Source organism: Coloeus monedula, assembly GCF_965178545.1.
Source record: "Coloeus monedula genome assembly, chromosome: 4".
Classification (NCBI taxonomy): Eukaryota; Metazoa; Chordata; class Aves; order Passeriformes; family Corvidae; genus Coloeus; species Coloeus monedula.
Window position 1 is genome coordinate 18,696,283 of NC_138784.1, and position 13,949 is coordinate 18,710,231.

At 37.0% G+C, this 13,949-nt stretch overlaps 1 protein-coding gene across 4 annotated transcripts in view; it reads right to left on the reverse strand.

The window, feature by feature from the left end:
* Positions 1 to 13,949, reverse strand: part of DNM1L (dynamin 1 like) — a 35,186-nt gene that overhangs the window by 9,127 nt on the left and 12,110 nt on the right. For 2 of the 4 annotated variants that reach the window (XM_082280545.1, XM_082280543.1), the window contains exons 3-14: positions 8,764 to 8,802; positions 7,561 to 7,607; positions 6,414 to 6,485; positions 5,846 to 5,932; positions 5,092 to 5,254; positions 3,651 to 3,771; positions 2,905 to 3,036; positions 2,439 to 2,645; positions 2,120 to 2,240; positions 1,060 to 1,215; positions 883 to 972; positions 72 to 164 (exon numbers count right to left, since the gene is read on the reverse strand). In XM_082280545.1, the coding sequence (XP_082136671.1) occupies positions 72 to 164; positions 883 to 972; positions 1,060 to 1,215; positions 2,120 to 2,240; positions 2,439 to 2,645; positions 2,905 to 3,036; positions 3,651 to 3,771; positions 5,092 to 5,254; positions 5,846 to 5,932; positions 6,414 to 6,485; positions 7,561 to 7,607; positions 8,764 to 8,802 (1,328 nt within the window). The remainder of the gene's footprint in view (positions 1 to 71; positions 165 to 882; positions 973 to 1,059; positions 1,216 to 2,119; positions 2,241 to 2,438; positions 2,646 to 2,904; positions 3,037 to 3,650; positions 3,772 to 5,091; positions 5,255 to 5,845; positions 5,933 to 6,413; positions 6,486 to 7,560; positions 7,608 to 8,763; positions 8,803 to 13,949) is intronic. The other 2 variants (XM_082280546.1, XM_082280544.1) reach the window with 1 other exon arrangement.

Consider the following 13,949-nt stretch of genomic DNA (forward strand, 5'->3'; position numbering starts at 1 on the left):
AGCAATTGTTACTTTATCAATTTCACTTTCATTTAAAGAGAGAAACTTTTTAAGAGAACATATTTTCTTACCTCTATGTTGTTATTCATTAACCCACAGGCATCAGCGAAGTCTGGATGTTTGGTATTGATATAAGCTAACTCAATGGCCACCAGATTATGAACCTGCAATGCAAGACATTCACAGATTCAGGGAGTAAACCTAATGCCAGTGCAGAGCAATGACCTACAACATTAAGAAGAACAGCTTAACTGCCCACAGCAAGAGACCATTCAGCCACAAACCACCTACAACACGTGAACCAGTAGGAGATGGCACTATGAGGGATAGTAAATATGCAAAACAATTTTTGCTTTTCACATCAAATGCAGAGTCAAATACTGAAACACACTTTCCTCCCCAACAGGCAGTCCAAATCAGACTTTAATATTGAAACATATTTATTTAAAGGTACAAGTTGAACTTTCAGTTTTCACTAGCTAAAGGGCATTATAAGCCTCTGAAACACACAGAATAAGGATTACAATTTAATTTTCATCACTGCATCCCAAACGCTACAGTGAATGCACAGCTTCTGTTACAAGGGAGGGAAATAACCTATATGAGGAAGACTAGAAGATGTTAAATTGAAGTTCTAGTAAAATTCTTCTTGGAAAATTGAAACATAGGGGACAACATGCTTAACCCACCCCTTTGTTTTTTATGTATCTACATTCTAATATAGAAGAAGATTCAAAATGTGTACACATTAAATAACTATAAATTTAACAAATATGCTAAGATTACTTTTATTACTTGGGTTCCTGACACTGCAAACAGAAGCATCGAGACTCCAGAAAACATGCACTTTTACCAGCAAAATTACAGTAGATGGAAACTCACCATTTCATTTGTGACAGGAAGTCTCCTACGCAAAAGACAGGTCACTACTTCAACTATGGCATCGTGCAATTTAGGAAACCTCAGCAATTCCTAGAAACAAACCAAAATTTTACTGGTGAGACACACACACACACATGCCAGTAATTACAAACCCAACTCTAAAGGATGCATTTTTACCTGTGTACTGTAATTACTACAGTGCTGGATAATCCTCTGCATTTCCTCATGAACCAGCTCCACACAGCGCAAGCTCGGCTCTTCCAAACGTTTGATTTGCCTTTTTACCAGCAACTCGAATGAAACTTCAGGAACAAACAAGGCAGGACGGGGACCCTGGTTCAAAAGGAGGGAAAAAGCTGCTGAATTGTGTATAGAACAAGATGCATTTCTAAGAAGTAGTATCTCATGAGGCCCAGAATAAACCAGGTCACAGTGATCACACCTGACACTCAAAACAGGTCTCAAGAGTAAAATAAGTTACAAGAATATTTAAAAATAAAAGCTGTAAGGTGCTATCTTTAAGACAAAATGTATTAAACAATGATTAACCAGCATCCTTATAGAATCTTGGTGATTTCTACCTACTCATGTCACTTTAGGCTTATAAATCTGAACAATGCTTTTTCACATTTGTGAATCCACATTTAGACGAAATTTATTATAAAGGCAAAGACATTTTCTTTCTCATTTCAGAGAGAAAAACTGCCATTATTTCTTGGACAGTCTTGGGCATATAATACCATACCAACAAGATAGGTGGGTTTCAGTGCTTGGAGTAATTTCATTTATGACCATAGAGACCAATGCTTAGCTACACATACAATAATTTTTAACCGAAACATGACATCTTTCTTGTTCCTAAATCCTGCTTTTACATTTTTCATTTAGAGGAGGATAGGAACATGTACACAGATCATTGCTACAGAGTACCTCACGCTCCAAGACCATGCAGAAACCTGCCTCTCTGTCTACATGCAATAGACACAGTACAAAAGCAGAGTGACATGTCTGACATCCAAAGTCAGGCTCTAAGGAGTGAACATTTTATATACTGCAAAACTTAAAAGTGAACTCACTCTGTTAATTCTTACCAACACCAATTCCCGTATTAGCAAGAAGCCAAATCTGTCACGAAAACACTGAACCATTTCAAAGTTGTGTCCCTTACATAGAATTAAACCTTTGTTTCCTATCTAATATACAGCCACAACACTCACAAATATGGAAGAACACTCACAGTGGCATTTCTAATGGCAGTCAGAATGTCAATTGTGTTAAGGCCACCCAGAGGGTCAACAGATTCTAAAGTTCTTCCAAAAGTCTCATGAAAAATATAACAGATTCTGGCTCCACCACATCTGAAAGAAGAAAATAACAACAGAAGTAGCGAACAAGAAGAAAGCTCTCATTGCAAACATTTTTTACAGTTGCTTGGATTCAAACATTTTTGAGTATGTTATGGTCCAGTGTGTAGTAATATTACCACTGAGAGCCAATAAGAGCCACTGGGTCAACCTAACCACTCAGTCAATATTCCAGGAAAACATTGTACTTACAGCTCTGAAGTCTCTATGTATTTTGCTGTTCCTTCAATAGTGTTACAATATTCTGTGGCAAATTTGGTGATCAGCTGCAATAAAGTAGCACTTTTGTCTTCAACAGGTTCCCCATAGCTGTTCAGTAGAGACTGGTACTGTGCAGCTAAAACATTAATTCTGGTTTTCAGTTCTGGCAAACAATCCCTGATATGATGCATCAGCAGTCTAAAAATAGAAAACAGTCCCTCATTAGAAGGAAAGAAAAGTTTCAGCTTTATCATCTCCATCAAAACAGACAAGAGAGACAAAATAACCACCAAAGGAAAACATTTACTCAGGAAAATTACAGTAAATTCAGAAACTGAGAGAACCAGGGTTTGGAACCAGAGTTTTCTTTAATGCACAGCACCACAAGAGAAACTAAGGGTAAAAAGAAAGGTGTGCACATATGTCTAACACATCAGTTCCTATCTTAAAGTAATACCTGTTCAGTGTTCTAGCAAGATACTTGGTTCCATTTCGATTGGCTAGGGAAGGATACTTCTTTTGAAGAAACCCATACTCGTCACGAATGGAATCAGCCACACTCTTCTTATTGTTAATATCCAACTGGCTCCTGAAGGTAAAAGGCAGAGTAACACACAAGTTAACGGAAGCAAAGTAAAAATAATTCACACTTCTGCTTTTCTGGACAGAACATTTAACAACTGGCTTTTGCTTTACACACATAACTCACCTTCTTTAGGCTTTAAAGGTTTTTATTTGTTGCTCCATGCAGCATAGTCAACAAATCGGTATTGGTAGCAACTATACACAGACTAAGCAATGCTTTTATCAAAACTACATGAGATTTGACCTAAGTAATGTAAAAAAATACAGCAAACAGTATCATAGCCATGTGCAGTTAGGCCTAATATATACAGGACCTGTGCTGGACCAGAGCTAATGTGAACAGCTGACCATAAGCACCCCTCAAGCTGAAGGATAACAGCAGAATTGGTGACACTACAGTTCTTCAGAAGTGTCTCTACTCCTCTCTGCATTAGCAGTTGGTTGAGTGGAAGAACAAAGGCTTTTGACAAGTGAGCAACGAGCTCCTCACCTCCTTATTCAGAAGTTTATTTTAACATTGTCACCTTACTTTTAAAACTATATTCATGGCTAAAAAAGCAGAAAGCATTGCTTCATATTAACACAGTTTAAAAATAGCACCAATGTGCCCACACAGACCTATTCACTACTCCAATGATGCCAAGTTTGACTGGAATCACTCTTCCCATGAGCACATCCATAGCATCAGTGCCAGCATCCATGAGATCCAGCTTTGTGATAACAGCAAGGGTTCTTCGACCTACCAAAAGGAAAACACTCACAGGGATGTTCTGATTTGATCAGAGTAACTAAAACTCATAATTCAGCACAGTGGAGAATTAGTGACCTAAATTCATTAAATAGGTAAATATTCCCCATCTAAACCGGTAGGCTAACACACACAGGATTTGTCTGGGACCTTAATATTTCCTGAGCTCTTGGTCTGAAAAAAAAAGTGCCAAGAACTTTTGCTTTAAAATATAACACACTTTTTGAGACTAAAAAAATAAACCAGCATCTCAGTACAATCAGTAGGTTCTTGGGTCTTGAAATTTTCATGAGAGTGTACCTACTTCAGTACTGTAGGTTCTCATTAGAAGCATCAGTCCTGCAGAACCTGCAACATGATCTGCCACTCTAGACCTTTAAGTTTCAGAATTTTGGAAGTGTTCCAAAAGACACTGTCAATCATTTTTACAGGGGTAAAATAAAAGGGGTTTACTATCTTGAACCAGCACAGTTCAACTGAGCAGACTGCCAGAAGAAGTCTTCCCTCCAGGTTATGTGGCAAACAAGCCAAAGCAGACTTGGAGTTTGAAAACAATCAAGAAATGTTACGCTTTATGGAAAGAAAAATTTGAGGGTACCAACACTAAATTTTAACCTAATTTCTGTATACCTATTTTCCAAGTGTATTAATCCATGTTCTTTCAAATCACACAGTGCCATTTGTTAGTCAATGGTACCAACAGCACTTTGCAAAAGCAAGAAGCAGGCAGACAGTAGCTTCAGATCTGTTTCAAAGTCCTTAGGTAAATATAAAATTATTATCTTCCTCCTCCATTAAATCAGTCAGTTCTCCCACAGAAATACAGGGCACCAAAATTAATCTTACCCTTACTAAAAGTCACTAAACTAACAGCTAGACAGTCAGTTACTGGCTACAGGGTGACATTTTCTACAGGGTGATATTTTCTCTACTAGAAGTAACAACACTGGAAAATAAGCATGAAGTTGCCCTAACAGGCCACTGCGAACTACTAAAACTCTGAAAAACCCCAACATTCCCAACACCATTTTGCTGCTGTGGAAACAGAAGTGACTTCATGACTACTAGAATAGTTCCTTGGTCTGCTGGCAAGCCAAAAATCTATCAGTTATTAATTCATCCCAGCATTCTCTTGAGTTGCAGAAACTGCAGCAAGAAGTTATTTAAGCAAATATAAAACTTATATTTTCTAGGAAATGTGATGACATTTACTTTTCTTGCTATATTTTGCCCAAATTACTTCAGCTTTATTTTAGGATTTAGTTTGGAAAAGAAGTTGAATTACAGCATCCAGTTTGCCTTAGTGCTTACCATCTGGATCCACCTCCCGAGCTATTTTCAGTGCTTCGGAAGTGGCCATGTCTGTGTTAGCAGCCGTGACTGCCAGGATAATCGAATTGGGGTTGCTGATGAACTGCAGGATGAGCTCTCTTATTTGAAGTTCAATGTCCTTAGGCTGATCACCAACAGGCACCTAGAGAAAAAAACAATATGGAACTGTTCAAAATTGTGTCTTTATGCCTGCATGAGGCTTAGTGTCCGAGCACCACATGCACAACTGGCAGAGTGGGGTGTGTATATGTGCATGGGCAGGGAAAGAAGTCATCTTGTCATCTTCATGTCTCAGAAAATTATTCCATATGTAACCTGAACAAACAGGATCTGAACATTTCTCCTTTATACAGCCTCTTACACAAAACACGCATAGCAACTCCTGGAGAAGCAATGTGAAAAACATTTCTCCAAGTTGCCCAATATTCATCTATCTGCAGGTACAGCTCTGACATCTGGAGTGCTACCTCTTCTATGAAAAGGAACATGCAGCCCACACACCTCCCATCAGTTATATGTGAAAGAGGAAAAACATAAGCAAATCTACCTCTGACATCAGCAAAGAGCATCAGAAACCCAAATCTTACACCAGAAGACAAATCAAATTTATATAACACTATCTAACCCGAGGAAAGCAGGTTATCTAACAATACAGAACAATGGCAAAGAGTAAACAGGCACACCTTGTTCAAAAATACACACTGAGTCAGAAGAGAAGCACTCTGCATCTTACCTTTGTCATTCCAGGTAAGTCCACAAGAGTCAGATTTACAACATTAGATGAAAAAATCTTAAGATGAATCGGTTCTGGACTGATCCCCTACAAATACATTAATAACAAGTAATAATTACTGCCCTGGATTATTTAAATGCATCACTTGAAAATCCAGAGGCTGTAGTTTCATACTACAAAGACTTTCTTTCACCACATACCTTAAAACACACAGCAAGGAAAAAAAGCCACATGTCTGGTAACCAATTCTTTTTTCTCTGGCAGCAGCCAATTTTATAATTAAACAAAGCCAGGTATGGAGCAAAATGAAAGCAAGTTTAACTGAAAAAAACTTCTTTTTTGCACTTTTATTACAGAATCTTGGAGCAAAGCAACAATTCTGTCTTTTAGCTGAAGTCATTTATCTCATGAACACAGTGAAAAAATCTCAAGATAGCAAGCAGCATTCCCGTGTTCTTCATTAGAACAGTCAAATGCTTTTCACTCCTAGCTGCCAAAACTCCTTAAGAAAGGTTTAAGCAGCAAGAAAATCAATAGCAAGACAACAGATGGACAGTACTGAATTTACCTTATTGTTTCCTGAAATCCTCTCAGTTTCATTTTCTATTTCCTGACGAATTTCATCAAAATCTGTATAGATCTGAAGAAAGAAAAAAAAAGTTAAAGAATCAAAGACAGCATTCACCTACTTAACTGCAACATTCTTCTCCAAGGAATGGTGAAAAACTCTCTAAGTATACAGAATATGAGAAAAATATAAGAATTACTATTAGCCCTTAAGCTGATGCTAACAGGAATCATCAGTGCTAAAAATTACAGAAATAGGTATTTAATCTGTTGACTAATTCTGTGACATGGCAGTTTTTAGCACTTATAACCAATGTCAGACACAAGTTATTAATCTGTGTCCACCTAAAGAGAATTTCAAACACTTAATTCCATTTTGAGTCTAGTTGTAATCATTTGAAGTTAATTAACATGTAGCCTAAACCACTTCTCATCCTGAAGAGGACAAAGGGAGCTTCATTTTCAAATTTTTCCACTCTTGCAAAACCTGTTCTCCTGCCACCAATGCAAAATAAGTTAGCAGAGAGCTGCCCTTGCACTGGGTTTCCTCTATGGTCCTTTCTAGCTTTCCTTCAATTTCTAGCACTGCCAAGAAGGTGAGGAAATCAGCTTAACATAATAAACACTTATATAATTTTTCTGCCAACAAGAATATTACTTTCTTCAAGCAAGAATTATGCTTTGACTCTCTTCCTGAAGCGCTAGGTCATCTCAGGTTCTGCTCTTTGACCCTGATGCACATGAGGCTCTTCCTTCTTTTTCAGAGCTTTCTAATAAACCTCTGAAGTAGCCAATTCTTCAATGGACTGAAATGACTTGTGCTTACACCTATCCTTGTCTTTCTAATCCATTCTAACTTTGGCAATGCACAAAATAGAATAATCAACAAAATAAACCAAAAAGGACTGTGATAAATAACTCAATGGAATCAATGACCCACACAACAGACATTTTGTGTTTTCAAAAGTTTTGTACTCATAAAAAGCAAAACACAAAATCCTCAATATTCTGCCATATAGTGCAGCAGGCATAATAAATGCCAGTAGTCATTATCTTTTCAGGAAAGTCCAGGGAAGAGATAACAGAATTAAGTATATATATGTTAACATATTTATGACACTGCTACTACATCAAGAGAGTAAACATACCTTATTTTTCGTATGAAGAAATTTACCCCATTCTGCAGCATCTACCTCTGAAAACAAAAATTGATGCATGAGAAAGAAGTAGATGTTTTAATAACATTTTTCCAAGGCCTGTTCATTGAAAACTATATGTTTTTTATTTCAAGCAGCAAAAGAAAAATTAGTTAGCTTTCTACAGTTAGATGTTAAATAGCTCGGTATAAATAGATTTATGATTCTGTCTATTGAAACATTGCACCTTACTACTATGTCTTACTTGTCTCACACAAGGCCCACCTTCCTAACTGTGACTGAGCCAATCCTACCATCTTTCAGACATGGTCTTGTTCACTAAGTATCAGGTTGTAACAGAAAACAAAATAATTATTCGCAATAGCTTAAAAAACCTGGAAAAAAAAGGCTAGCTTTTAGCATCTTTGCTTTTACCATGCAAGTGAGATCAAATTACAGCTGAAAGAAAAAGTTAGAAAAACCTGTAGGACTAAAACCAAGCAAACAGAAAATACACAAGAATTGTGCATAACACAGAAGCCTTAGGAGAACATGTCTCTTCCCAAATCTGTCAAGGACCAAATACCTTCACTCTTGTCAGTCACCACTGAAGTCCAGAATTACTTGGGGACTATGCAAGAGCAGTCCCAGAATCAGCAAGGAAGGTTTTGTTCAATTCCTGCTTTGTAGCACAGGCAGCAGTTTGAGTCACACTGCAAGATACTCACACTTTCACTATTAGGTTTCCAAGTATCAGGGGAAAGTTCCATTTCCAATTTTTAGTTTGTGGTCATTTCCTCTGTGCTCCCTGACACAGCAATCTGCTCTACAAGAACAGTCTACAAGAAATCTGGCCTTTTGGCAAACACAGTTTACCTACGATCAAGTAATCTTTCAAAATATTTTTTTCTCTTCAGTTGAAATTTAACAAAATTGATCAACAAATATTTTTAAGGATTTGGGAATTAAAAGTGCAGGAAGTTCTATGAAGCAGCAACAGCACAGAAGAAAAGCAAAAATCATCTCATTCTAATGCAACAAGGTCAGAAAACTGAAAATCAATCAGATCACAAGACTCAGCAAAATAATCACCACAGTAGCTGAAGTGTAAAAGGAAAAGTATAATCAACAACCATGTGGCATGAAATGTATGTGATTAGTGTATAAAGCATGCACTTAAGGCGTAGGGAGAAAAAGCAAGTGGATAAAGGCAACCTTTAGAAAGGTGTCTTGGATTTTTCCATGTAGCAGGGTCTGCAGTTAAAGAGAAACAGCATTGAATGGCGTTTAACATTTTTAATCATATTTAACATAGCATTTTATTAATTTTCAGTACCAGATTCTATTACAAAGAGCACAAATGCATGCAGACAGATGTGCATGCTATTCTAGTATTGATGAGAGTGTGTAACATTAATAGTATGCACAGAAATAAGACCTTAACTAAACACATATAAATGACGCATATTAATCAGATACTCTATACAACGAAGTTTACTTGATGATGACTATTACTGCCATTCACCTAATTCCAAAAGCTCAAAGTATTTTCTTAACTAAGCACAGAAAACAGTACCATTGGTCTCCACAAAGTTGGACTTCTTTGGCAAAATATGTTTCTCATCATTTACTCATGGCAAGAACCAGAACGAGTAAAGAAACATTTTTAATGTCACTGGAAGTAGTGTTACTGTATGGGAAGGAAATCTGATGCTGTGCATCAATATTTTTAAGACTCAAATTAAAGAATTACATCAGTTCTGAGACAGATTTAAGAAGAGACAACATATGTATCACCTTTCCCAACTTTTATTTTTTTCATAGTATTTATGCAAATTCCATTACCAAAAAAAACCAACTTCTTACTGAAGGGTTGATGAATTTACAACTCTGTTTTCCTGTGACCTCTGTACAACACCCTGAAAGTGCAAGAAGCAAAACAAACTGGTGAAGACATTTTTGGTTTGCGCCTGTTTGGTACAAACTGTAGGTAGCACAACAATAATCAACTCCTCTGTTTGAAAAGCTTAGTTCATCTGGAGAGTTGATGTCTTGCTCAGTCAAAGGTGGGTGTATCATCAATAGAAATATGATTTTGATGGACTGGATTTGTTAAGGAAGAACTTGTAAAAAGCAAACTTTCATCCCTACTGTTTTGCAGGCACATGAGCTATGAAAAACCATCATTAGGAAAAAGCTTTTGTTTGTCTTGGTTGGCAAATAGGCAAAATGACATACCAGCATCCAAAATAAGTGCAAGGGTTCCTTCATTCCAGGTTATTAAACAGCTTTAGTTTATTTACTGTTCAGAGTAAATAAAGCAAAATGCACATAGAGGAAGAAACTACAATATCTTCAGTAGTGTATTGCTCATCTCCTCTTAAAAATCGAATCTAAGAGAGTAAAGAGAGGCCTAAAGCCAGGAAGAAAAAAATACAGCAAGATACTGCCACTGTTACATTTGAAAGATATGCACAAGGCACTCTCTGGTTATGTCCCTCCTCGGGAGATGACTTCCTTCTCAGACACTGTTTTAGTCTTAAATTATTCTCTTTCTAGTGGCATGGGAATTTGCAGCTAGGTACTAGGCTTAGTTCTACATATAAATAAATTTTTTTCACTATTATCTATAAGCTTCTTAAAATAAATATTAAGAAGACACACTCAAGTCAGAGACACTGCATTTTAACTTGCTAATACCTATGGAAAAGTTTCCCAATAGATCTAATTTAATGGAAAGGAGTTTTTTGGAAAGGAGGAAGGATTTGCATTTCTCTAAATGTAACACTGCTCAAGGCAAGGAGAAAGTGTTTTAATTAGCCCACATTCAGCAACCCACTGTTCTGGTTTCCATGTAGAATGGTTTTTTATCACTCATTTAACTGGTAAAACAGTCTTCCCCCAGTTATGCTATTTTCTGGGAGCTTTTCTGGCAATCTATTCAGAAGAATAATGACCTGATTACATGAAAGATTAAATGCCAGATAAAGGTGTGAGGAAATGACACTCTAGTCATTATGAAATCCAGTATTACACATTATAAGAAATTAGTAAAACAGCAGCTATTAAGAACAAACAGACCCCGCTTTTTGAAAAAAAACCCCACCCCATCTCTGGAATAAAGCAACAGTCTATACTTTTCTGGTTTTCCATATCCTGTAGTAAGACTTGAAAACCTTAATAAATGCACAGGAAAAGCAGACAGATTACTTCATTTTTCTCAGGACTGCCCTCCACCAAATTGTACTTGTTACATCCTACTCTACAATATTCCTTTAAGAAGCTCAATACAATACAAAGATTACTGACTTCAGTTATTCATATATTTCGTCTGCCTTTCTAAAGCAATAGAAATGTTATTCATTTACAATGGGAGCACAGAGAAGCTGCTGGGAGTCATAAAAGGCCAGAACCACAGAGGATTTCCTGCAGCATGGCAATGAGAACTTCCCAAATACTAACTTCCAAGGTTTCTAGTTTTCGTATCTTCACAGATCCTGGACTGAGAAGATGACCATCTACCTGTACTCTCTCCCAGGTCGTGTCACCTCATCCTTTCCTAGCTCTCTTTCTCTAAATTTAAAAAAAAAAAGTGAACTTGTGAGGAAAATGTGCACCTCTTCCAATCCCTTCTGTAGGTTGTACCATTTTTCCCATCCTTGACACCAACTAGATTGCAAGGACTTCTTTTTCTCTCGTGCTTCTACAAAGCCAAGTCCAGAGAAGCAAGCCACACTGTTTGGGAGCTAAGGGTAAGAGATTCCTATCTGAAGTAGAGAGTAAAAGGCTGAAAAAACAGTGTTGATTTAGCAAGCAATGGATCTGTATTAATTGCTCCTGTGTTCTGTATCAATTCTGTCTGTTCAGAATTTGAACAATGTTCAGTTTCCTATCCTGGAACAAACAATAAAAAGGAACCTATAAGCATTTACTACTTGGCCACTGGTATGTTCTCTCTTATTTTCCATTTCTGAACTACCATTATAGGTCTTCACTGCAAGACCAATTTAATAATTCACAAGTCCAGGCCCAGTTCTCTGATAAGTGCTGCTTCTCTTGCAATTTGATCAGACAACACCACAGTGTGGTATCATCACATCAAACACACCATATGTGCTGAATCACTAGAGCCAACAATAAACAGCAAAAGCATGCTGAGAACATTTCCTTCACATCAAATTACACACATTCTCTGTAGAATATACAGATCAGCCTGAAAAAACATGTTATAAAAATAGAGAACTTCATATTTAATGGAAAATTTATCTCTGGTATTTTCTGACTCCCTTGATTTATTGCAGTGACCACAGTACAAGGGTATCATTTTTCCCTCCTTAACTGAATAGCACAGCAGTCAAAAGTGCGTTAAAAACTGGGAAGCTTTCTGGATGCCAATGCTCCAACAGGTAACACTTAAGCTTGTAAGAACCACAGAGTAGGAGCTATTTTGAAATGGCTATGTTAATACATAACACTAGTAGAGCAAGCATTAGGATGGATACAAGTGACAATCACAAAACAGAAGTCAAAAGAGAGAGACAGTTGTATAAAGTATCGGTGTGTACAGAGAGTTCCGTGCCAGCATTCAGAAAGCAGCATGCCAGGACTGATACTCCCTTGTCCAATATTCAACTTTAGAAGAAGAAAACCCTCATCTGGATAAAATCCTTTTCTGCAAGACTATTTCCCTCTGGGAAATCCCAATCCATATTCAACCCTACCTCAACATCCACCTCGTTACACATACAATTACCTCTAAAATTAGACTTCTAATGGCACTTATTACAATGTCACACAGCACAGCCAGGATAAGAGGTTGCCATCTTTTTTCCTTCCAAGCTACTTGATCCCATCTTCTCAGATGTAACACCACAGTCTGAACATAAGCTAAACCAGAGCAGTGACAACACCATCTAGGCCATGATTTGCCTGAATTTTGGAAAGAGGAGACATTTCAAACTCAAGTGGGAGATCATAAAGGTTTCTCTGGTTTTACCAAACAAGCCTACATTTCTCTCAGAGGAACAAGATGAGATTATAACATGTACATATTGCATATTGATTGTTTTCCCCAAAAAAATCTAAGTGGGCATCATAAATAATAATTTAGCCCCACATCCTCATACTTTTTAAATTTAAAATCCAAATCCTTAGATCAAAGGCAACCTACAACAGAAAGGCTCTGCCTTTACTCAGAATACTCCAATTACAAAACCTGCTTTTACACCTGTAAAGCTGCAGAGAAGAAAAAATTAATATTTTACCGTACAACTCAAAATTCAAGCATTCTGAGAAGTTCTAGAAATACAAACTATAAACTGCACAATACAAGCAACTTAAAACTCTATTTAAAGACATCAAATGTGCCATTTCTAAAAAGTTGCACAGAGACTGAATTCTTCATCCTTGGAGGTTTTCAGACCCAAACAGATAAAGACCCAAGAAACCTGGTGTTGAGTTCAGAGCTGGCCCTATTTTGAGGGGACTGGACTAGAGGTCTCCTGAGATCATTTCCAGCCTGAACTGTCTCCACAATTTCTCACATGGTTTGCGTGCTAATTTTTGTGAACCCTAACTGTGTTCTCTGCTTGTGACAATAATTAAGATTGGAGCTTAAACCTTTTAAACAGCACAATACTAGTAGTTGTCCTTCAGAACCCAAAGGCCAGAAATATTACAGGAAAACAAATGTAAAGAACTTCTGATACCTTGACTTATTATTGTCAAATTATAAATTAAGAAAAATTTTAACACAATGAGAATTAATAATTATAGCCCCAAGTTTATCATGCCAACAAAAGTGTGTGTAGTTGTTACTGTATACTTAAAAAAGCTAAAATGTATCTTACAAACAGAAGGCAGATACGCCCCTGCTGCTCCTTCCTAAAATCAGGAGCATTAGTTGGTATAAAATGAGCATTGAAACTCCCGAGGGACAACTGAGATCACTTTCATGATCTGCTGAAGGATAAAATAGAAGCAGTACTGAAGATAAGCTTCAAATTAAACAGCTTCAGAACATTTAAAGTGCTGTGCTTGATGCACTTGGAGTCTCTCAGTGCAACCCAGTAAGGTGGCATCTGTAAGCTATAGAACATGTCAATTCAATTTGGTTTGCATCTACTACAAGTTAATTTCTCCTTCTTTCACTGCATTCACAACTTACCTATTTCCTACCCTCCTTCTAAAAACTTTTTTACTCATCACCCTCTCAATGAAATACCTTATTTATACAGCAAAAAGGGAGGGGACAAAAAACACACACAAGAAAACCATGTTCTCTACATTCTAGACAATTATCTTCATAACTGAAATGCTTTCTTTCGCCTATTTTTCTCAAAAGAAATTCCCAAGAACAAGAAAGCTTAAAACATTAAAGACATTTTGAATACCCAAAAGTT